The sequence below is a fragment of the Thermomyces dupontii genome (genome assembly GCF_041956625.1).
Source record: "Thermomyces dupontii strain NRRL 2155 unplaced genomic scaffold VTN31scaffold_3, whole genome shotgun sequence".
NCBI lineage: Eukaryota > Fungi > Ascomycota > Eurotiomycetes > Eurotiales > Trichocomaceae > Thermomyces > Thermomyces dupontii.
Genome location: NW_027192309.1, coordinates 1022848 through 1044952, shown reverse-complemented (window position 1 = coordinate 1044952; position 22105 = coordinate 1022848). Strand labels below are relative to the sequence as shown.

The 22105-nt window shown below is 51.1% G+C and overlaps 10 protein-coding genes across 10 annotated transcripts; 3 read left to right on the top strand and 7 right to left on the bottom strand.

Annotated features, from left to right (window-relative positions):
* Positions 1 to 1204: 1204 nt before the first annotated feature.
* On the top strand, positions 1205 to 2950 carry VTN31DRAFT_3831 (uncharacterized protein; the record flags this gene model as incomplete). The annotated part of the gene is made up of 6 exons (XM_069404154.1): positions 1205 to 1508; positions 1573 to 2150; positions 2199 to 2288; positions 2345 to 2495; positions 2548 to 2691; positions 2742 to 2950. 6 exons carry the CDS (start codon positions 1205 to 1207, stop codon positions 2948 to 2950), a joined length of 1476 nt encoding a protein of 491 aa, XP_069261156.1.
* A 682-nt stretch (positions 2951 to 3632) lies between these two features.
* On the bottom strand, positions 3633 to 4416 carry VTN31DRAFT_3830 (uncharacterized protein; the record flags this gene model as incomplete). The annotated part of the gene is made up of 2 exons (XM_069404153.1): positions 3633 to 3977; positions 4057 to 4416. 2 exons carry the CDS (start codon positions 4414 to 4416, stop codon positions 3633 to 3635), a joined length of 705 nt encoding a protein of 234 aa, XP_069261155.1.
* Positions 4417 to 4896: 480 nt separating this feature from the next.
* Positions 4897 to 6378, bottom strand: VTN31DRAFT_3829 (uncharacterized protein; the record flags this gene model as incomplete). Its single annotated transcript, XM_069404151.1, has 1 exon — positions 4897 to 6378. One exon carries the CDS (start codon positions 6376 to 6378, stop codon positions 4897 to 4899), a length of 1482 nt encoding a protein of 493 aa, XP_069261154.1.
* A 2161-nt stretch (positions 6379 to 8539) lies between these two features.
* On the bottom strand, positions 8540 to 9319 carry VTN31DRAFT_3828 (uncharacterized protein; the record flags this gene model as incomplete). Its single annotated transcript, XM_069404150.1, has 2 exons — positions 8540 to 8921; positions 8976 to 9319. 2 exons carry the CDS (start codon positions 9317 to 9319, stop codon positions 8540 to 8542), a joined length of 726 nt encoding a protein of 241 aa, XP_069261153.1.
* Positions 9320 to 9982: 663 nt separating this feature from the next.
* Positions 9983 to 11002, top strand: VTN31DRAFT_3827 (uncharacterized protein; the record flags this gene model as incomplete). Its single annotated transcript, XM_069404149.1, has 3 exons — positions 9983 to 10406; positions 10462 to 10613; positions 10682 to 11002. 3 exons carry the CDS (start codon positions 9983 to 9985, stop codon positions 11000 to 11002), a joined length of 897 nt encoding a protein of 298 aa, XP_069261152.1.
* Positions 11003 to 11580: 578 nt separating this feature from the next.
* Positions 11581 to 13138, bottom strand: VTN31DRAFT_3826 (uncharacterized protein; the record flags this gene model as incomplete). The annotated part of the gene is made up of 2 exons (XM_069404148.1): positions 11581 to 11895; positions 11954 to 13138. The coding sequence occupies 2 exons, from the start codon at positions 13136 to 13138 to the stop codon at positions 11581 to 11583; spliced, it is 1500 nt and encodes a 499-aa protein (XP_069261151.1).
* A 1043-nt stretch (positions 13139 to 14181) lies between these two features.
* VTN31DRAFT_3825 (uncharacterized protein) lies at positions 14182 to 15112 on the bottom strand (the record flags this gene model as incomplete). The annotated part of the gene is made up of 5 exons (XM_069404147.1): positions 14182 to 14518; positions 14574 to 14849; positions 14910 to 14924; positions 14981 to 15026; positions 15079 to 15112. The coding sequence occupies 5 exons, from the start codon at positions 15110 to 15112 to the stop codon at positions 14182 to 14184; spliced, it is 708 nt and encodes a 235-aa protein (XP_069261150.1).
* A 618-nt stretch (positions 15113 to 15730) lies between these two features.
* VTN31DRAFT_3824 (uncharacterized protein) lies at positions 15731 to 16840 on the top strand (the record flags this gene model as incomplete). Its single annotated transcript, XM_069404146.1, has 4 exons — positions 15731 to 15876; positions 15940 to 16452; positions 16505 to 16630; positions 16690 to 16840. The coding sequence occupies 4 exons, from the start codon at positions 15731 to 15733 to the stop codon at positions 16838 to 16840; spliced, it is 936 nt and encodes a 311-aa protein (XP_069261149.1).
* A 332-nt stretch (positions 16841 to 17172) lies between these two features.
* VTN31DRAFT_3823 (uncharacterized protein) lies at positions 17173 to 18291 on the bottom strand (the record flags this gene model as incomplete). Its single annotated transcript, XM_069404145.1, has 2 exons — positions 17173 to 18052; positions 18110 to 18291. The coding sequence occupies 2 exons, from the start codon at positions 18289 to 18291 to the stop codon at positions 17173 to 17175; spliced, it is 1062 nt and encodes a 353-aa protein (XP_069261148.1).
* A 319-nt stretch (positions 18292 to 18610) lies between these two features.
* VTN31DRAFT_3822 (uncharacterized protein) lies at positions 18611 to 21979 on the bottom strand (the record flags this gene model as incomplete). The annotated part of the gene is made up of 1 exon (XM_069404144.1): positions 18611 to 21979. The coding sequence occupies one exon, from the start codon at positions 21977 to 21979 to the stop codon at positions 18611 to 18613; it is 3369 nt and encodes a 1122-aa protein (XP_069261147.1).
* Between the last annotated feature and the right edge of the window lie 126 nt (positions 21980 to 22105).

The following is a 22105-nucleotide window of genomic DNA, read 5'->3' as shown; positions in this document are numbered from 1 at the left end:
GGCGAAAATGGCGTCATCGACTGCCTGTCCCTGTGTCCCAGAATTGTTATCATTGATTATTGATGGTTTGGGGCTGAAATTCTTCTCTTTCGCTCCCAGGATCAACGTTGTGAGATTCTACGTCGTAGGGAGCCACCATTTTCATTCATCCACCCAGCCACACAGTTGACCGTCACTTTGGACAGAATTCACCGCCTTTCCGACCGTAAATCGTGGATTAATCGCGTCCACACCCGAATTTCGAATGGTTTCATTCCTTCAAGAGTAGGACCGGGTAGGGAAATTCGTGGCATATTCATTGATCAGGGACCTTCGGTGCTGCGACAAGCACGATCCGAGTGTCTTTACTAGGCAACACACTCCTACCCAGGTCAGAAGAACAGGACGAGCTACTCGTGTTCCGAGGACGTCTGTCCAGAGTATTAGCTTGGGGAATGCGGTGGTGTGTGTTTGAGTGTGCGAGCGGGATAGGGAATCCGTACTCACTGCCCACGGGAAGATCAACAAGGTCGTTGCTAACTTGGTGTATGTCGGCACTCGCCATCCTTCATCATCAGTTAAGTTAGTGTGGGGGATAAATTAATCTGATGGACTATCTACATAACAAATACAGTAGCCTTCTCCGCTGATCTCGACCGTCAACTGAGGAAGACTACTCCAACTGGCTAACATCCTGGTCTCCTCTTCATCGGTTTTGCATTGGCAGCCATTTGGTAATAATTCATTTCTCTTACCTCCTGTTAGTTATCAGCTACGAGATCTAATGGACTGTGCTTTTCCATAATTGTAAGTGCTTATACTCCGTACTCTTTCTTCTCCCACACACGCATGAGAATAGAACAAATGAATCAGGCCTAAAAGTGCAGAATCTATACGAGCAGACACCTGCAGTATATATATGCCAAAGTACCTTCCCGAGTTCTACAGAGTACGCCGCACACTCACGTCGTTGGATAGGACATCAAGTACTCCGTACCTGTAGATAGCTTCGCTGAGTAACTCCCCACACTCCGTGGGGAGACGGTGATGATGCCGCGATGGTATTATTTAACGCCGTGGGGAGAATGGAGTGAAGATGGGGTCGTCTTCTTGAAGCATGTTAAAGAGCTGAGTGCCTGCTAAACTATCACCAAGTACTCATCGACACTGCGCGATTCTCTGTTCCTTCTCCTCATGCTAATCAGGACAACCAACGGAGTCAATAATGACGGATGACAGAAAGTCTAGTGCGAATTCTGTCGAAGATGCCATCAAAGACCACTCCAGGGCTGAGTTGAGCCGATGTCCCGCATTGGCAAGCTTGAGCCCAGAGGAGTGTGAGAAGATTGGCCGAAAAGCAACCCTGAAGCTAGATCTCATCATCATGCCAGCAATGGTCATCATGTATATCCTGAACTATCTTGATCGACAAAACATTGCCAGCGCCAAACTGGCCAATATCGAAAGGGACTTGAACCTCTCCGATGTGGAGTATCAGACATGTGTCAGCCTGTTGTTTGTGGGATACAGTATGTCTCATAATAGTCCATGTCCAGCTGGAATTACTTGGAAGGATTTGCTGATCGTTCGCAGTCCTGATGCAGGTTCCTTCAAACATGTTCGCGGGCAAGTTTGCATACCCAGCAGTCTACATTTGCCTGGCCATGGGCATCTGGGGTGTCATTTCTGCGTGTACGGCCGCAGCACACAACTTTAGCGGTCTTGTGGCGGCGCGATTCTTCCTCGGTTTCGTGGAGGCTGTATTCTTTCCCGGTGCGTTGTTCTATCTGTCCTTGTTCTATAACCGACGACAATTCGCATTCCGCACGGCAATTCTGTATTCCGGGTCCCAGATAGGGAACGCAATTGGCACGCTTCTTGCTATTGGCATCCTCGAGCTAGACGGCCAGAAAGGACTGGAAGGTTGGCGATGGCTGTTCTTGATTGAGGGTGTTGTAACTATCTTCTTTTCCCTTGTCTTTGCAGCCTACCTGCCAAATGGGCTTGGAAAACTAAGAGGATTCTCCGAGGCGGAGCATGAATACTTGCATTGGAACTTTAGCAGGGATATTGGCCAGCAAGATAACAAGGATGAGTTGACGGCATGGAAGGGTCTGGTGATGGCCGCTCAAGATCCCAAGACGTGGTTGTTGATGGGTCTACTGTGGTCGGTAGGTTTTCCCAGTATTTTCTTTCTGGACTCGAGCTGACTTGTTTAGACGTATGTTGCAGCGGCCGTCAATAATTGGTTTCCTTCAGTTGTGGCTACACTTGGTTTTGAGAGGAACGTGACATATGCTCTGACGGCGGTGCGAGATCTCCCCAAACATATTGGCATTTCACCGGCGATCTGACCCTTTTGTAGCCACCTTTTCTGCTCTGCGTTGTTACCATGTTGATCAATGGTTTCCACTCGGATCGCACCAAGGAGCGTTTTTGGCACATTGTTGGCCCACTGTGTGTGACAGTGATTGCCAATGTCATCGCAGTGTCGTCCTTGAACACCGCTGCTAGATGTATGTGGGTTCACCTTCGTTGTACCTTGCATGAACTAACTGCCCATGCCAGACCTCGCCATGATGCTCATGCCCGGCTCATTCTACGCCGCCTCTATTGTAACTCTCTCGTGGATTACAGGTTCTCTAGCACAACCGACAGCGAAACGAGCATCAGCGATTGCACTGATCAATGCCGTGTGCAACACTCCAAATAGTGAGTCCTTCCGCCGTTCAGTATATGAGGCCACACGTTAACAATCTCAGTTTGGACTTCATACGTCTACTTTGGACCGCCTCGATATCTTGCTGCGTTCATCATGAATCTCGCTGCGTCTGTGCTGGCCATTGCCTTTGCTGTCGTTACGTACTTTTATCTGCGTCGACAAAACGAGAAACTTGATCGCGGCGAGGATATTGGCCGGAATGGTCCGACCGAGGCACAGAAAGCGGCTGGCTTCCGTTACATGCTATGATCCGATCTTGATGACGAAGTTGCTGTGCATCATTGGAATGACAGGAGACTGAATGTATGAGAACCTTACGACGTATATAATACATGAAATGATATCACCTCTGCTGTTATGTTAGCCTGTCTGAACCAGCGTTGACTGTCATAAACCCGAACCCTAAACCCTGAACGAGGTGAGGATATATTGTTTCCCTTTTTTTTTTTTTTTTTTTTTTTTTTTTTGCCTTTTTAGGAGTCAGAAACTCTGCAAACCAGCAGCCTGCCAAGTTTCAGATTATCTATTCCTTGTATCGGATTGGTCGATGATTCAATATGAACATGGATCCGCAAATAACATGGATAGTAGGTATCACATACCTACGTCACAAAAAAGCGGGAAAAAGGCTGGACTCAGAACAGGTCTAGACAGCCGCCAGAACAACTCGGCCCGACCCTCGCCAATAATGCATGTTTTGATGATTGAATCTCACCAAAGTTGTCCGCAGTCGGGGTCTGGCCACTGCGGCAAAGTGCCAATGGGTTTTCACTGCTAATCAGGTCTATAAGTCAGAAAGCTTCCATAAGTCTCAGATTGCTATTCAACATCCGCATGGATTAGTAGTTACACTAAATTCAAGTGATCCAAAGTTGATGTATATATGTTCGAATCGGGCAGTATTGGATTCGAACACATCAATTACATATCCCTATTTCGTGGATGGATTAGGGCTGACGGTATTGCCGGGGAACTTGCGGAAAATATCCGCGACGTGATCGATCGGCGCCGTCAACAGCCCAATGGCAGTTTCGAAAGGAGGCTTATTCGGCGCGCTGGGATGCGAACGAGAAGGGACGAAGGCTTTGGTCAAGCCAAAGCTCTTGCTCATGGATTCGCTCTCCTCGGCAGTGAGGGCATTCTCCAAGGTCGGCAGATCCGTCTCTTCCTCCTCCTTGATGTGCTGTGAGAGGTCTTTCATGAGATCTTTGATGGTCGGCAAGAAGTCAGGATCGGATGCTTTGAGGTTCTGGAACTTTTTCAACTTTTCCTTGACCTTTTTTCACCCCATAAGTATTTATTCGGTCGACAAGAATAATGAGAAAGAGAAAAAAAAAGCTCGCAATGGTACGTACCACTTGATGCTCATCACGATCCTTGTCTGCCATGGACTTGCCATTGGAGAGCTTCTTTTCGAAAGCTGGATAAACGACTAGCTCCTCGCCGTGAGCATGGCGAGCAAGCTCCCAGGTAAACTGGTTCTGATAACGAGTTTTCTCATCGTCATCCTTGGCATTGATGATTCTGTCGTAGTAGCTTTCGATCTCGCGATGATCGTTCTTGATGGCCTCTGATATCCGAGACATACTGGACAGCCGTACGTCGGAAGTGAAAAGTCTTGACTGCTTCACAAAGTGGGATGAATATCTAACGATCTGGTCAGATTGTCTTCGCAGGGCAAACATCAATGAAGGAGTTGCGGAAATGAGATCCATTCGGGCTGACGACGGAAGAACGATAGCCGATTTTATACTCAATACTATGTTCCGTATGGTCTAAGGACCTTCGTTGTGATGACGACCAGTCGTCCTGTGCTTAGTTTCGACAATAGTTACCTCATGTTGATGTAATTACTGCGAGCGTCGAATAAGATAGCACCGAATTGAAATAGCGAGTATCGAGTTGGGGCTACTCCCAAAACTGCTTCGACACTGTGGACAAAGCAGGTTTAGATCTCTGATACCAATTTGGGGCAGTTCGGTCATCGTTACGAGAGTACCTGGGACTAAACGAATTACACTTTTTCAACGTCTGTTAGCTTGCTTGATCTATTATTCGACACCAAACACCAAATGACATGTGAGGAAGAAGCCACATACTACAGATCACTAATTAGGGTTTTTCCACAAGCCCTAGAAAGCTTCGTGGTATGGACGGAGTTGTCGAAGGGTTTCTCATGTCTTGCGCCTCTCCTCTCACACTCTCTTCTTGCCTTGTCCTTGGCTTCTCTTGTCTGGTTCACCTGGTTCTTCGTCCGCAAATTGGACATGCCGACGAGGACTTGGCGGTTTGTTCGGGCCGGACTTTGTCGGTGGAGTAAAGTTGGAGATTCCCGCGGGCATCAAATTGTTATCTTCGCCTCTTTGAAAAGGTCTTCTGCGAACGGCTTCGTAATCCTTCTGAAGATTAGTTGTGAAAACAGGCCCCTGCCAGGGTTGACCCCCAAATTCTCGGACATCAGGCTTTTTCCCTTTGGCGTCCCGTCGTTGACTCCCCACTTGAAGATTGGAGTCGTCGACTGCTGCCACAGGAGGATGACCTCGCTCATGCTCCGCACGGACTGGCTTTTTACCCTTGGAAATTGCGTCGGAGGCTTCTTGGTCCCGCGGCTTTGGACGCAAGCTCTTCAGATCGCCGCTCGCAGGGCCTGGGTTTGTTATCTGCCCATGTTGACGAGGTTCCTGCTCCATCCACGGGGTCAAGGGTGCTGTTAGAGGCATTATGCGATTCGCCATCTGTATCAGCTCTTGCTCGTCCTTTGCTGCCATATCCTTGTCTTGGACATCTTGTTTCGATTCCTGAGTTTGTGTCCTGCTGCTAGTTGACTGTTCCCCAGTGCCTGAATTGTCAGCAGGGCCGACTGCAGAGCTCCCTTGTTGTTTTTCCTGCTTCTTTTCAGAAGGAAGATTTTCCTTTCTCAACTTTGTTGATTTTTGAAACCCCGGAGAAGTAACCACCGCCTTCCAACGCCGTGAAATCTCGAATGACGCAGCAATTGTTCTCCTCGAACCCCCTGTCTGACGGTAAGAGGGCAACTGGAGCCTTCTTTCCATGAACGAAATTGCTTTGTCAACTTCTCTCCAAGGCTGATAAATTTCTCGCATCTCTGTTCTGTCGTCCTGCTTCCAGACCATGAGACGCATTCCTCGACTCTGCCGTTCGTAGATTGCATCTGGCCCTCGACCTTGCATTCGATGCCAGATAAACCGCAGTGTGATACTCCGAATATTGTAGGCTGCTTCATGGTGAAATGTGATAGGCAGTATATAGTATCCCACTTTATCGGTCTGTAAATGGCTTGCCGTCCTTAGTTCATCAGAATCGAGAGTCCAGGCAGGACCCCTCTGGCCGGTTTGCAGGCTGTCAACGACCTCTATATCGGCAGCTAATACTTGGATTTGCTCTCTTCTCGTCAATCTACTATAGACCTCGCTGAAGTAGTACACTTTGGCGATAATGTGTTTCTGGGTGTGGAGAAGATTGAACTCACTATGCCCAGTGCCAACGCCGGTTGTAAAGGTATAGTGGGCGCCTGCCCCTGGAGTCTTTGGATAGAATAATCTCCCTGGCACTTCCTTTGCAGGCAAATTATAAAGTTCTTCGTAAAGAGTGCGGTATTCTATTGATTCTTCCGGAGGAGGATTCCCCTGCAATATCGAGAAATCGCTACCACTCATTGCTGGTGTGAGAAAGCTAGTTCGTCTTGCGTATTGTCAGGATCTGGCCTCTGAACGAATTCGGGAGTGTTACAGCAATCGAGGAGGGGCATGGAGGGTGCATACTTTTTATATCATACCGGTTTTCTCGCATTGCCTGCTCCGAAACCATGGACAGTCATACTTCTAGCAGTTGTAAAGAGTGTGCATGGTGTGCAAGAAGCCGTCCTTCATATGCTGAATCATGTTGAAGTCCATGTCAAGACTGACAGGCACAGAAATCTGTTGACACAGCAATGCACTGTCAGCTTGGCTCATGAGAACTAGAAGAATTCAGGTACCTGGGTCTGAGTGAACGGGGTCAGGATAATGACTATGCACAAAGAAGTATCTTCCCGGGATGATTATATACCACTGTACGAGCCTATTAAAGGGGATACTTCACGGTGTCTTTCATAACAACAATGAATGGGACCTAAAGTGATCACCCGGTATAATCCTGGTTCATTCCGAGGGATGAGGAATCCCTCGACAATGAAAGGACTTTGAAGATGGAACACAATTCGGCAACAAAGCCGATTCCTTTGTGCTAGTACGACTTCTTCATTGTCTGTGATACATCTCGGAAATTAAGACTGCGCTTAGTATTCCAAGCAGAGTATATGAGTCACCCGGTAGTCATGCATGTAAAGTTCAACAATTTGACAGGACTGAAGGGAACATAAAGGTTAAATCTGATTCGATTAGATTCTCATCAAAGCTGTTATCAAGTGCTCGGTACGCCTATTGCCTGGAGAACCGAAGTGGTCCGTACAACATGCTTGATCCTAGCCAGTATTCGGCACCGAATGCCGCCTACTGAGCAGTGTTCCACAAGTAAAACCAGCCCCAGAAAAGGGCTTTGTAATTGTGCATACTCCAATTGGTTCCATTCCCGAGGCCTGAAGTGCATACCCTGGTGGTAGTAGTTGTTGATATCGACATCCTCCGTGTGCCTCGCCGTGAGGTTATGAGCAACTGCATACAAATTACGGAGGAGAATCACCTCACTAGCATTCTTTCATTCGAGATTCCAAAACTCTGTAGCCAGAAAACAGTGACGTAATCTCAATGCGTGCAATTGACAGATCTCGTGTGTCAACTAGCATCACATTGAATTGGACGGCAGAAGCTCTGAGCTCATCTCTGCCCTAAGTACTGAAGTTCAGAAATCTCTGTCCTGATCACAAGCTCCAAGGTTATCAGTACCATGAAACGGCCCTGTTCAGAATCATAGATGCGTTGTCCAACACCGCTCATAAAGGGATAATGATTTCCAGCCCGCAAGATCACCATAGCCAATCGCTTGTCATTTCTCACCCGTAAATGCCCTCTTTTCTGCCTTCTTCTTCATGACCCTCCGATATAAGAACAGACTGACCAAGCCGAGACAAACGACAAAAACAATGCAAAATACTAGGACCACCCCGGGGTGCCGGGCAGCCCAATTGTGGCGTCGTCTGACAAACTGATGCAGGTGAGGATGAACGAGGTGGAGAGAGGGTCTTTGAGCTCGAGAAATGTGGGCTGTTGGCGCCATGATTTCTCTCTCGTTCAGCTGCTATGACTTAGCAGTCGTGAAGGGACATTGGTTTTCCGATGAGGTAGGTAGTTATCGAGACGGCTTTCATCGCGGACAACAACTGTTAGCGGATTTCTCAAACATGTACTTGATAGATAAGATACTAACCCTATTGGCAGAGGTGCAAGGGAAATTCACCGAACGAATCTGCCGCTAGATCTCAAAACGTGATCCTGGGTAACAATTCTTGAAGATCGTCCATGATCATTTTGACAGAGCCGCTAGATCATCATCGTCGGCCCGCCCGGATGCCGTCCTGGGGGTCGAACTCAATTCATGATCGACGGTACTCAATCATAACGCTTGTGATCGTGCGCTGTATTATGGAGTCATCACACAGAAATTCTAGCCGGTTATTCCGCCGTTGATGTACACCTGATGTGAAAGGATCGATGAAACAATGGGATTGTGATTCCGTCACAACTACGTCAATGTCACCGAGAGTCAGGAGGTCGCTTTCAGTCGTTGGGAAGTAATTGACTTACGGGTATCAATAATATCAATCATGACGAACACAGGTTGCAAGAGAATCGAAGCACTGAAAAGGACAAGGAGCTTGTTTTATTGTCCTGGCATGGCCAATGGCTGAGCATCCAGCCACGCCCACTCAACAAGAACTCTCCCTTGGTCTATATCTGCCAGTTTCTCAAAAACACTTGTTGTAGTGTCAATGTCTGTTGCCGCGCAGCCGACGCAACGGTCGACTACAGTGACATCGACGGTTTTCCCATTGCGCCGAAGACGAAGTTTGGCACCACACAATGGATTCAAATTGGGATTCGACCCTGTCTGTGCAGCATCAAAGAGGACATGTGAGACCGCACAGATAGCGTCAGAGTCGGTGTTTGTGTATCCACAAGCGCCGAGGGCCGGGGTGTAGTAGGTCAGATCTCCCACGAACGGACCGCCAGTGTCTGTGGGGAGAGGGAGATTCGATGCTCCTCTGCTCTTGAGTGTCAGATTCGCTCCCACGCTTCGCAATGCCCTGTCTGCTTACTTTCGGCCGACAGTCAACCCGACGGCTAATCCGATGATTAGTGCTAGCAGGGCAATTGTGCCCGCAATGATCCCAGCTAGCACAAAGCGTCTCTTTCGCTTGTCATCGGGAAGATATTTCGCTAGATAGACTACGTAGAATGTCTTCAAGGACGATAATATGCTGTTGAATGGGCCGCCATCCCTGGTTGTTCGAGACGACTCAAGGACAGCTGGTGCCTTTTCAGCGAGGTTGGGCCCATTCGAATTGGTGGTGATGGACGAGTCTGTCGAATCAATTGCTGCTGGAACAGGCTTTCGCGGTATCGCGAATTGCGAGGGAGGCTCATTCTCAGCCAGCGCCATTTCTGACCTTGTCACTTGCTGACAACAATGTGTAGATGACTAGATCATTGATGTTGAAGGGGTTTTGGCCTTCAAAAGGCCCTAATAGTGATCGATTGATGGATTCATGGAATTCATCCCCTTGAGTTACTCTGTAATTACTCTGTACCGTACGAAGTGACTTGAGGACTGGACGGTATTCAACACGTATCAAACCGTTTCAAACACATGATCCGTACGAAGCGAGAGTATAGTATGCACGTGAAGTTTCTACTTTCGACTGTTCAGAATTCCAAGGGCTCGACAGTCGACTCGTTCAACTGTTGGAGACGTCGAGTGAAATTGTTCACAGACAATTCTTGGGGACTTTGACAATTGAGAAAAAGCGGCGGAGATAGCTCGGTTCTCCGTAATTTTACCTCTGCGAACATTTGCCGCTCTCTCGGGAGGAATTGGTAATTAACCACGCTCTGATTGGTCGGATTGCTGATTCAGCACATGCCGGGCGGTGTTCCTCGGCAGAGTGATCGGAAGAGCGCGAGACAATCTCGCAGACGGCCTTGCTCGTCAACCTCCATCTGTCCGTCTTATTCTGTTCGCTCGTCAACGGCCAGATAGATTAGCTCAATCCACCCGAGGATCTGATCGTCGTCGTGTCTCCATTGTCCGTTGTCATCGACCACCATGTCTGCCCTTCGTGCAGCCCGCCCATTGGTATCTCGCCACCTCTTCGGGGCGCCGTCGTCAGTCTTTGTGCGATCCTATGCGACGGTCGATCCTCTCTCCAAAGCCAGTGAAGCCTCGTCTGCGAGCAGCAAGTTCGTTCCGGAATCGAAGACGTCAACCGTGCAGGAGCCGGCTCCGTCGAAAGCGCCGCGAACCAAGACTTTCCACGTCTACCGATGGAATCCCGATCGTCCCGAGGAGAAGCCTCGCATGCAGACATACACTCTGGATCTGAACAAGACGGGGCCGATGGTGCTGGATGCGCTCATCCGCATCAAGAATGAGATCGATCCCACGTTGACGTTCCGCCGCAGCTGCCGTGAGGGTATTTGCGGAAGTTGCGCGATGAACATTGACGGTGTGAACACTTTGGCTTGCCTGTGTATGTGCATTGTCGGGTATGCTACATATGACAAGCTTACTGATAGTTGGAACAGGCCGGATTCCGACCGACGCGAGCAAGGCTACTCGCATCTACCCGCTTCCACACACCTACGTCGTCAAGGATCTCGTCCCCGACTTGACACACTTCTACAAGCAATATAAGTCTATCAAGCCGTATTTGCAGCGGGACACCAAGCCGGCAGATGTGAGTGAAACTCATCTACCCTGTCATGGGGCCACCCAAGAGAGCACACCCAACTAACATCGGACCAGGGCTTGGAGAACCGCCAGTCCCCTGAGGACCGTCGCAAGCTCGACGGTCTCTACGAGTGCATTCTCTGCGCGTGCTGCTCGACGTCGTGCCCGTCCTACTGGTGGAACAGCGAAGAATACCTCGGTCCCGCCATTCTCCTGCAGTCGTACCGCTGGCTCGCCGACTCCCGTGACGAGAAGACCGAGGAGCGCAAGGCCGCCTTGAACAACAGCATGAGTGTGTACCGATGCCACACCATCCTCAACTGCTCGCGAACGTGCCCCAAGGGGTTGAACCCCGGCAAGGCGATTGCAGAGATCAAGAAGATGCTGGCTTTCTAAACGAAGAGTTTGGTTTGACCTGTTCTTCCGTTGTACAATTATATCTCGATATATGCAAAATCTTACGGAGAAGCCAATTCAGGTAGTGATTCTAAAGCCAAGTTTCACAATCGACTGTGGCATAATAGAGTCCATTTGGTTCTTTGGAGGAACATGTCTTCCTTCTTCATAACCCTTGATGCGCCTGATGCTGAGAGTTATTATCGAGCAAGTTACCCACACAATCACGAGGGACGAGAAGAAAAACCCAGATCATGTCCCATCAAGTCAAAGGAAAGGAACGCGGTGATGAGACGACTAAAAAAAGAAAAGTAGTCTCGTATTGAGTGGCATAGTTACCAGGCTAGAGAGGAAGATCTCACAACATGACGGTTCTGAAGGTTCTCTAAGGGCCTACGCAATATTAAATGTGTGTACGGAGTATAGGTAAAACATTGAATTGACATGCTAAACCACTCTATACCGTTTGTCTCATGCTGCACATTCACTCCTTCAGTCGAAGAAAAAAGGTACAATACAGGCGGTATCAGGCGTAGGCGTAAGATAGTTACCAAAAAAAGAAAGCGGCCAAAGCCGCGTCATGAACCTGGTGGTGTTGGAGTTTGGCTATACCCGTGATTTCTGTGTTCATTTGGATGGATACGAGAAGAGGAGGAGGAGAAGGAGGCGGTGGTGGTGGTGGTGGACGTTGAAGAATCATGTTGATGTGGTTGGCGCTGCTGCTGTTGCTGCTTTTTTCGTTGCTGTTGCGCGACGATTTCGCGAGCATAGAATTCGACGAGCATCGTCCCATATGCTTCGAGCTCCTCGACAGGTATCGCCAAGCGAAAGTCATTGAGGAGGAGAAATTGGACTTCTAGATGGTTGAGCTCTACAAGTGGAAGACCGCCGACCTGGTGTTGTCAGTTGTTAGCTTCTAGGATTGTTGAGCGACATGGTCATGGTGCATACCTTTGCGTAGCGTGAATTAGTATAGAAGACGTCCGAGAAAAATTTACTGGCGCAAGTCACTCCAGCAATGACGAGTCGGTGGACATTGAAGCTGTCAACTACGAAGTAGTTGCCGTAATCATCCGGCTCCTCCTCGTTAGCAGGAGACTTGGGATCCTCCCCGGTCGTCCCGCTGGATGAAGGCGGAGTCATGGCGGATGAGCGGTCCGGTGGCTGCTGGGAACCGGATGTCGCTGAGGTCAAGCGTTGTCGCTTAGAACGGTTGTTAACGAGGGCAGCCATGCGGTCAAAGTATACCAGCAAGCTCAAAAATACTTCATATGTGGTGGGACAGTATTTGTGAATGCGTGTCAGGTAGCTAAGGATCGTGATGGTGGGCACGTTCTTGCCATGGAATGCCAGAACACTGCTCGCCTGGGGGCTCAGATTCGCAGCACCATCCGCCGGAGGAAAACGACGGCGGAGATGTCGATGCTGCATGTCATTGGTGGTCGTGATCTTTGTCAATAGCCCCGCCACCATCTCAATGATATCTGTGACAGGCATGGAGCTGATCTCATACTGGCGGCCGACTTCTAACGAGCCCCGACGACGAGCGCGCTCTGATTGTTCCAAGAACTCTTCGTTGGCAAAGCTCTGGATGTGGGACAGATCGCGCACCTTGATGCGACTGGGTGACGAGGCGGCCGAGTTCCCCAAGGATCGCGAGGACAGGTAGGTGGGTTGGAGTCGCGGCGAATTTGGGGAGGACGTCAACATCGACCTTTGTCGGTATCTCGAGTAGTTCGCAGGTCCAGCCTGATCTTGTTCATCTTGCGTACTCGGCCGATCTGAGGACGTTGATGGCGATGGCATGGAGGGAGGAGCTCGATGGTACCCCCTCATCATGCTGGACGGGGTGGATGGGATGGAGCGGTGCGCTGGGGGGTCACGATCGTTTGACTGTTGACACGATTGGTCGCGCACGTATGCAGGTACATCCTGAGATGATGCAAGCGGAAGAGCGCTTGTGGTTGAGGTGGGGGTGCGGTTGGTAGCGGACGACGAGGACCGGGAGCTCACGACGCTTGCCGCCACGGGCCCTTCTTGCGACTGATGCTTTGGAGTCGAGGTGGACGATGCGGACGACGGGCGCAAAGGGGTATTCGACGACGAGGGTGCGAAACGGTTGATCCCGCCGAGCATGGTTCGGATGAACGAGCGTCACACGCGCAATGTGACCTGACACCGCAGCGCGCTAGAATTGCGGCATGTCAGTGGCGAGTTTTGATGTAGCCGATGCAGACGTGCAGAGTCGTGGGTCTCGTCCAAGCAGAGCGGGATCGAGCGGATGGCAATCACACTCTCTCGTTTCTCTGGTGGGGAGGGGTGAGGGGACGTGGGAGGCAAGACTCGAACAACGAACACTACCAGTGTTTCAACTGCGGTCAGTCCAGTGTCCAGAATGGTGGTTATTTTGTATCGCCCGGGCAAGACATGCAATAGATGGTTGGTACAGAATAGTTGAGTACTCTGTAGATAGTAGTACTTAATATTCCACCAACTCGTGGACGATGGACGGGGTCAGACGGCAGATCGGTGGGAATGCCGACTATCTCGTACTGGAGAGTATGTGTCCAACAGATTGACCAGTAGACAATCGTTGCGGTTGATCAAAATGTTCGTCGGAGTAGAATACGCAAAAACCCAAGGAGGGACGGTAAGAGGACGGTTGGGTCGAACTCCAGCCGTGCCACTGAGCCCACGGGGGCGGCCGATGGCGGCGGTGAGTTCTCGGTACCAACTTCTCGCGGAGGATAAAAGGAGAGAGACAGAGCAGATCACGAGGGTCCAGATCGAAGCAGGGCCTCTTGACCAAAACGGCCCGACTGACAGAGAGCAAAGGATTCAGAGATCATGGCGTTTTGAGACTCTGGAACGATCCGAATACTAAAGTACAGTACTATCATCAAACCCAACGCCAGCTGACAGACGATTCCTGCAATTCTCGACCCTGTGCTGAAATCGCCAACACTGACTGGTCGGCGCGGTACTTATCAGACTCCTCCAACGGCAATCCCATTGGCGCGTCCCAGACTGCGCCACTCCTACTCGTATGTTTGCACTGAAGTTCCCTGCATTTGCATGTTAGATGTTTCCTACATATACTACAGTAGGTACATTTCTACCCGACAGTACACACGGCACTGACGCAAAACGGGTCAATTCCAATCGCCGTCATACAACTTTCACACAGCTATTCTATTCGTCACGCCTGGCCCCGTGTATCCGTTATCCGGCAGGTACAGGTGCCGAGTCGCCCCCTTGGCGGTCAGGACTACCATCCGAATCACACCGCCGGAGCTTCCATCCCACTTGATTGCTTCGCGCAGCGCGTTCTTGACGAACTCGATGCCCTCCTCCTCGGTCATATTGTCCCTCCAATGTGCGTCACAGTAGCCGTAGATGTAGGTTGAGCCGGAGCCACCAATCGCGTATGGTTGCTTGTGAAGAGATCCGCCTAGCGGGATAGAGTACACTTGACCCCCGTGTCGGCGATCATAGCCGGCAACGATGATCCCCGCACTGTTCCGTGTCAGTACGGCAATCAATGGCCGCCAGGGAACGGTGCATTTCTGACCTCAGTAGATCTTTATTCTCGTAACAGAGTTCCTGGAAGAGCGCCGCGGCAACCTGTGTGCTGGGAGGCTCATTGTTTGTGATCCCATACAGGCCCAAATGGTATGACACGATATCCGCGACAGCTTGGGTATCAGCCGCGGACCCGGATCGACAGCACCAGATGGTATCGTGGACTTGTGTGAGCTTGTCCGTGACTCGGTTGGCAATGTAAGCTCCTGTTGTTGTTCGACTGTCGGCTCCAAGAATCACGCCGTCTTTGAAGTTGATTGCCATGCTAGCAGGTCATCGTCAGCACATGGGCATTGGGGGAACACAGTCCACCGGCAAGTCCTACATGGAAGTCCCGAGGCTGGACACGGTCGTTAGCGGCTGTGGCATCGACGTGAGAGAGGACTCATGACATACTTGACTTCACCGTTCTTCAGATGGTTCATATCCACATGGATGCCATCTATATCAATAATCAGTACTGGCCATGACGGGTCGAATGTAATACACCTCACTTTCATCGACTACCCCGGTAGGCGGTGCCACCATGTTGCTCGATTGAGATGAAGATTAGAGCCTATAGACGAAGATGTAAGAGACCGTTCAGACGTTCAGGATACTGGAATTGAGAATCGAGAAAGACCAGCTGCAGCTTTGACAATGATGACACACCAAGGCAGAGCAGCAACGCGTAGACGGGCAGCTCGAAGGCGGTCAGAGTCCTGAACACGATGATTGGTCCACTTGCTGAGAGTCAGAGGTACTGTCTAGCCAGATCTGGTAAATACCACTATTACGTAACCGCATGGGAACTGCGCAGTGAGCTTGCTCATACGACAATAGATAGCAGGTATGTAGGCCAAATATATCAAGCATTCCGGGAGTCCAAGGTAATCCAGAATCGCTTCTGGTCAGTGCGATGGACTAATTGTAAGTTCTTACCGATTCGGTCCAGCCCGTACTGAGCCTCTTCTTGTATGGACTCGAATTTCTTTGAGACGGCAGGGGTCGTGCGTTCCTCATAGTAGTGCAGGTTGGCGATCTGACAATCTGCCGCAACCGTCTCGGAGGATCCGCGGCCTGCTCCCCGCTCTCGACCGACATCGAGAGACCTGAGTTCATACTTTCAGTTCTTGAGTCTATGAACCTTCCAGTCCTCGGCTTACCATGTCGGAGTCGCCTCCTCCGCCGCCATCACCGCAATGGAGCTTAGCATCTCTGGCGGGAAATGCGGTGCAATTTCTCCGGCTGCCAGTGATAGCCTCGTCAGGGCTCGCAGCGCTTGCAAGCGGTCTCTTGTACTTCAAACAAAAGTATGGAAATTGGCCCAGCAAGACGCGCCGTTTGCGATGATGAACTCACAAAAAGATGACTAGTGAGTTGATCTACCCGCGGAACGTTCCTGCGGATGCGCGCACCAATGTGCCCAAGCCGCCGCAATTCGGGGTCACGGACTTTGAAGACCTCCAGCTTCCCACCCCTGACGGCGAGTCGCTCAATGCGCTCTTCATCCGACCGGAAAATAAACGCCGAACACATGCCCTTACAGTACTTATGTTCCACGGAAATGCTGGCAATATCGGCCATCGCATTCCTATCGCCAAAGTCCTTGTCGAGATCCTTGGATGCAATGTTCTCATGCTCGAGTATCGCGGCTACGGACTGTCCACCGGGTCTCCCGACGAGAACGGCTTGAATATCGATGCGCAGACAGGTCTGGATTATATTCGGCATCGTCCCGAAACGAGAGACACCAAGATCCTCGTATACGGACAGAGCCTCGGAGGTGCCGTCGCGATCAATCTTGTGGCGAAGAACGAGAAGCATGGCGACATTGCCGGGCTGATTGTGGAAAACACATTCCTGGGTATCAGAAAGTTGATTCCAAGGTAATAACCAAGAGCGTTGTGCGGAGAATAAACATGCTAACCCAGTGGCCAGTGTGTTGCCACCTGCCCGTTACCTTGCTCGTCTCTGTCACCAACAGTGGGCGAGTGAGGACGTCATTCCAAAGATCGAGAATGTGCCCATATTATTCCTGAGCGGATTGAAGGACGAGCTTGTCCCGTAAGTCTCAGTCCATATTCCCAATTGGTTAGCATGCAGTATATGCTGAAGACCTCCAGTCCTAGCCATATGTCCGAGCTGTATGCTCGATGCAAATCAACCACCAAAGTCTGGCGGGAACTGCCCAACGGTGGCCACAACGACACCGTTGCCGAACCGAATTATTTCGAATACATCCATTGCTTTGTCATGGAGCATGTGCTTGATTGATAGGGATCATCTCACTTTTGACCAGGTCGCTACGTCTGACAATCGTTCCTATCTGGAGGGGAAGAGATACCCATCGAGTGTTTCCCTCCGGAGACCTGTATTAACCATATCCTTTTACGATGCGATGTGACTTATTGTGTATTGTGCGTTTCGAGCGTCTAGAAGGCTGGTCCTCTCTTCATGTACCTTGTCACACTCTTGACTAGTTTATTCAATACTTTTTCGGTATTCCGGCACGGTAGTCTATTTCATTCTCCATATAAGTTCAGATTGAAAAAATACTGTACAGAAAAACCATCCATGAAGTTGTGTGTATCTATAAGGGTACAGTTTCAAGAAATCCTTTCCGTCTCATCCATCAATTCATGAACCCGGAATCCCTCAACATCCCCTCGAGTAAACATGCGCAGCAACTCCCCCTTCCGCCCGCCTCCTTCACCCTTGTGATCATAGAAGCGCTGGACGCAGCTAACCAACCAGCTGGCCTCCGAAACCGACACGCCGCAATCCGGCATCACCTGGCCGTGCATGAGCACCAGGCCCTTCTCGTCCGCCAGGTCGAGATGGTGCGTGATGGTGGTATGTGGCTGCGCGAACTCGCCGTGAAGCTTGTACGCCGCGAGGTGCGTGAAGACGATTGTGGAGGTATGTGTATTGTGTGTTGACCCGGACTTGGAGGCTGGAGGCGGCGATGCCGGGGGGTGGAAGCCCCATTGCAGGAAATGAATGTCTGCGCCGCCCTGGCTCTGTTCTGGATTTTGCTGTTCAGCATTCTTCTCACCGTCGGAGTTTTCCGTCGTCGTTGTCTGCCGCGGCAATGGCAGGATGAACTGCGGATGTTGCCGCGCAACCTCCGCCATGCGTTGGTACGTGTCGAGCGGAATCACCGCGCATATGGAGCGTGGGTTGTTCGCGTGTCGTAGTCGCCATAGCACCTCGATCTCCCTCGTGGGCAGTTCGAGGATCTTCTCGATATTAAGATACGAACTCAGCGGCTTGATGCTCGATTTCGTGGCCTGGCGCACCGCATCCGAAATTGGGGAAAGTGGTTTGGAGATGGTGGATGGCGCCCCTTTCCCATCCTCTGATCCAGTGTCCTTGGTCGAAGCCCCCGGCGGAGTCGGTATTGTAACGGTGTCCGCTTTGCGCTTGTATTCCTCGATCTTGTCCCGGTACGCTTGCTCGAGAGCTTCTATCGATTCATGACCCTCTCTGTGTCAAAGAAAGTTAGTTTCATGTCTCCAATCAATTGCGATGTAGATCGCGCACTCTTTAGCTTTCTGTCTGAGTTTCTCGCGATACCGCTCCTTGACTTGCTGTGAAGTATGGTGAGTGGCGAGGAAGCGGACATCGTGGACTTGGGCCCAGCGTCGTTGTTGGTGCTGGGGCTGGATATATCGGGAGTATCCTCGGAAAAGCGAACGGAACGAAGGAAGTCTGGACGAGGACATGATGGTTTATTGAACCTGATCCTGGACTATCAGAGTACCAACAGTCCTCGATTTGTATGTAGGTTCAATTGATAAGGTCAGGGAGCTGTTGCGGAGCTCCGTACGAGTACTCGTACGGCGATTGATGGACTTGGCCGAAGGTAACGAAATTTTCATACTGAAATTTTGCGCACCCAAACGCCGTTAATTACAACTTTTATGGACAACACATAACTGCATTACACAGTTCGATGAACAAATGCTCTCAACAATTTACCTCTATGAACCAAAAGGACACCATGCAAGTCATGTCTTCGTCAAATAACTAGTACATACATCATCATTCGTTGACACGAACAGCAGTAGCTGCTGGTGTGTATGATCCATTTTCAATCACTTTCTCATCACCAAAGTCTTGCTTCGCCATTTCTCTCTCTGCTTGCTCCTCCTTTTCAACCTGTTCTTCCCAGTCATCAGCGACATCATCAATGTTAATCACCGGGGGTGCCTTTCCCAGCGACCGGACATTTGAGGACGAGGCCGGCTTCGGGCTCGAACTTTGCTCACGGTCTTTGCCGAGGGCGGAATACACCGTCTGGCTAAACATGGGCGAGCCAGGCAACGTCGCCTGAAGGGGGGTCCCGCCGTTTGGAGACACCCGTTTGCGGTAGGCTACTTGAGCCCAGCCATCCCCGATATCTCCTGGCGTTGGAGTTTTCACATTGGAGCCCGACTTGGCCTGAGCAGCGGCCTGTTGCGCCTCTCTCTCTTTAGCCAGTTCACGGTCGCGGAATCGAATGCATTCCCCGACTGTCATGCCGCCGATTCCAATCGACGATCCGTCTGGTCGGAACCCAAGCGGAGGTGGGGTCCACTGGCTCGGCTTTAGCACGAAGACGTGCCGATGCGGTTCCGGGTCGAAGCTTTCGGACGGAAATCCCCAGTCTGCCGCCAGAGAGTGGACGAAGGCACGGAGTGCCGCTCGAGCGGGCTGGAACCGAACGGACCGCTGGGTAGGACTAGCAGCCAGATTGTGAAGTGTTGTTTCGTAGTCATGAATCGTAGCAGAAGTACTTGTAGAAAACACTTGTCGGTAGATGTCCATGGTCTCCGCCGAATATGGAAGATTCGAGACTGATGGCTTCACTGCTGCCGCATGGCTGATTGTCGTCTTCTGATCAATGTCGATATTCAAAGCGTTGGCAAATGACCGATTGCGCTCGAGTCGTGCGCATTCTTCATCACACTCGATTGGGCCTGTCGTCGGTAATGTCTCGGGGCGCAATGTCTGGCCTTTGAGAATCACAGCACGTGCAGCATTACAACGTCTCTCCTGTCGTATGCGTCCACAGGCACAAGACACGAGAATAGACGTTGAACATGGTTCCGATTCGGGGCAAGCAGAAGGCGCATGGCAGGGATCCGTACAAGGATGACCACATAGTTGCTTAGCCTTCCCACAGCGTTGTCTGCATGGGCTCGTCGCGTCTTCGCATTCACCTGGACGATGGCACTGTCTCTGGCAAGTGTGGAAGCCGCATTTCAGTGGTATGCCACATGTAAGCCCGCAACTCACTTCAGTCCGCCAACACGGCTGGTTCTTGAGTATTTGCTTTCCACAAACGCATTTCTTCTCGGTCAAAAACGGACACTTGGGGCAAGGCTCGTCATCGGTGTGGCAATTGTGAGGAGTTTGGGGGTGTCCACATTCCTTGGGCCGCTCACATTCGAATTGACAAGGTGGTGGCTTCGTTCCACATGGAAGAGGTGGTTGCAATACCGAGCGTCCACAGTGACAGGTTACCTCGTCAAAGATAGCTTCTCGGCAACTTCCGCAGGGCCCTTTATGACAAAGTTCCGGGCAGGTATGTCGCCCGCATTTCAGAGTCCTGCCACACACTCTTGTGCAGATATGCTCAGCCTCCACCTCATCAGCACCAGATTGGCCCACGTTGAGTGATCGGAGTTTGCGTTTCGTGGCTTGACGCTGGGCCGCTTTTCGTTCGCCCGTGCAGCAACGCTCAGAACACGCGTGTCGACCGCAATTCAACGTCGCCTTGCAGATACGCATGCATTGTGGCGGCTCCTCCTTGCCTTGATGGCATACTGTACTGAAAGAACTGCGACCACAACGGCATTGTATCGTGACTGTTCGTAAACAGGGGGGGCAAGATCCAGTATGACAAATGCGAGGACACGGGTGTCCGCACGGAAGAGATCTGCTGCAAGGTTCGGTACAGTTGGGAACCGGATCTTGACAGGATGTTCTCGGTTTGATGTCGGGAATCTGGGATAATGGCGTTTTTCCGCATGGGCAATGCGATACGACATCTGGCGACAGGGGACAATGTGCCAAGTCTATATCTTGGGGATGGCATGGTTTTTGGCAAGAATGCACACCGCAGTCGAAGGACCGCTCGCAGGTGTTGTCACAGCGGAATACGCCAGTCCAAGTCCGCACGGTCGACTCACCGCTATCCGTCCATTGGCGCTGCTCGCTGGTGATTTCCTCGTCTAGCTCGCTGCAAGGCATTTCCTTGCGTACTCGTCCGCAATAGCAGGTCGCATCGACCAGCTCATCACATGAGCCACATAGTCCCTCATGACATGGACGCGTACAGGTGTGTTTCCCGCAGGGAAGCAGATCTCCGCAAGTCACACCGCAACTCCAGCCGTTCTCGTAGTCTGTTTCAACACAGCGCTTTCTTGATGATTGCTTTCCACAGAAGCAATCCTGAGTTGGGCCCATTGCAGTGCACGGCGGACAGGGGCCAGCATGGCACGTGAAGTCACATGGATGAGGGCATCCCTTACGAGACCGGGAGCATGTCTGCCCGCAAGAGTGTGGAGGAAGACCGGGGAGGGGGCGCGGATCGATCTCCTTTCCGCACCAGCAAGAGTATGTCGTTGGCGACCCATCCTGAGGCAAGTTACACCCTGGACAGCGCCATTGTCGGGAAGTCTGAGAGCGACCTTCTTCGGGCGTGAAAGAGGAGCCCTCGTTCTCGGACCACTTTTTGACGCAACCGAGATGGAATACTGTCCAGCACTGATGACAAGCCCACACCCGTGATTTTCGACCTATCTCGCTAGTGCATATTGGGCATTCGTAGACGCCGTTGTTAATGTCTTGATGGATACGAGTTGGAAAGTCAGGGGCGGTAGACTTCGACTTTGATTTTGTCTTCGCGGGGCGGTTGGCATGGCGGTTCGAGGTAGATTTTGTTGTTCCCGAATGGAGCTTTCCGGGGACGAATTCCGCAGCATCCGCTCGCAGATGCGCTCCGGTGCCCTGTGTCGTACTCCGAGGTGTCTGCTGAGGATCAGATTCTTCATTCGTTGTCAGCTGTCCTCCAAATGAGCGTTCTGGTACGTGCGTCGCATCCGTGGCATGTGTAGGGCGTCCAGATCGCATTGCTCGTGTTCGATTTCTTCCATTCCCTCGGTTCCCCCTGTCTCTTCGGAATACGTTGCGGTCCCTATTCTGCGAGCCGTTCGAACTGATCTGGTCCTCGATGGTCGAATTTGCCGTGACCGGCGCATGTGAATTTGTCATATTGGAAGTGCGAACATTCCTTGTGGGATTCCGGCCACCTCTTCCACGGCTCGAGTGATTGCCCCGTCGCCGACCATGGCCTCGTTCATTCGTTCCGATGTTGACCATCCCAGACGGTGTGGAAGCCGAAGTCTCCGTGGTGATGGTGCTCATGACGGAAATTGTACTCCCTGTCGGTAAGCAAGCTGCGTTCGCCGTCGTTTCTCGTGTCGAATTTCAGTGGTCTGATTGTGCGAGAACCGCAGGAATGCAGGACCAGCTGCGGCCGCGGGAAGATGT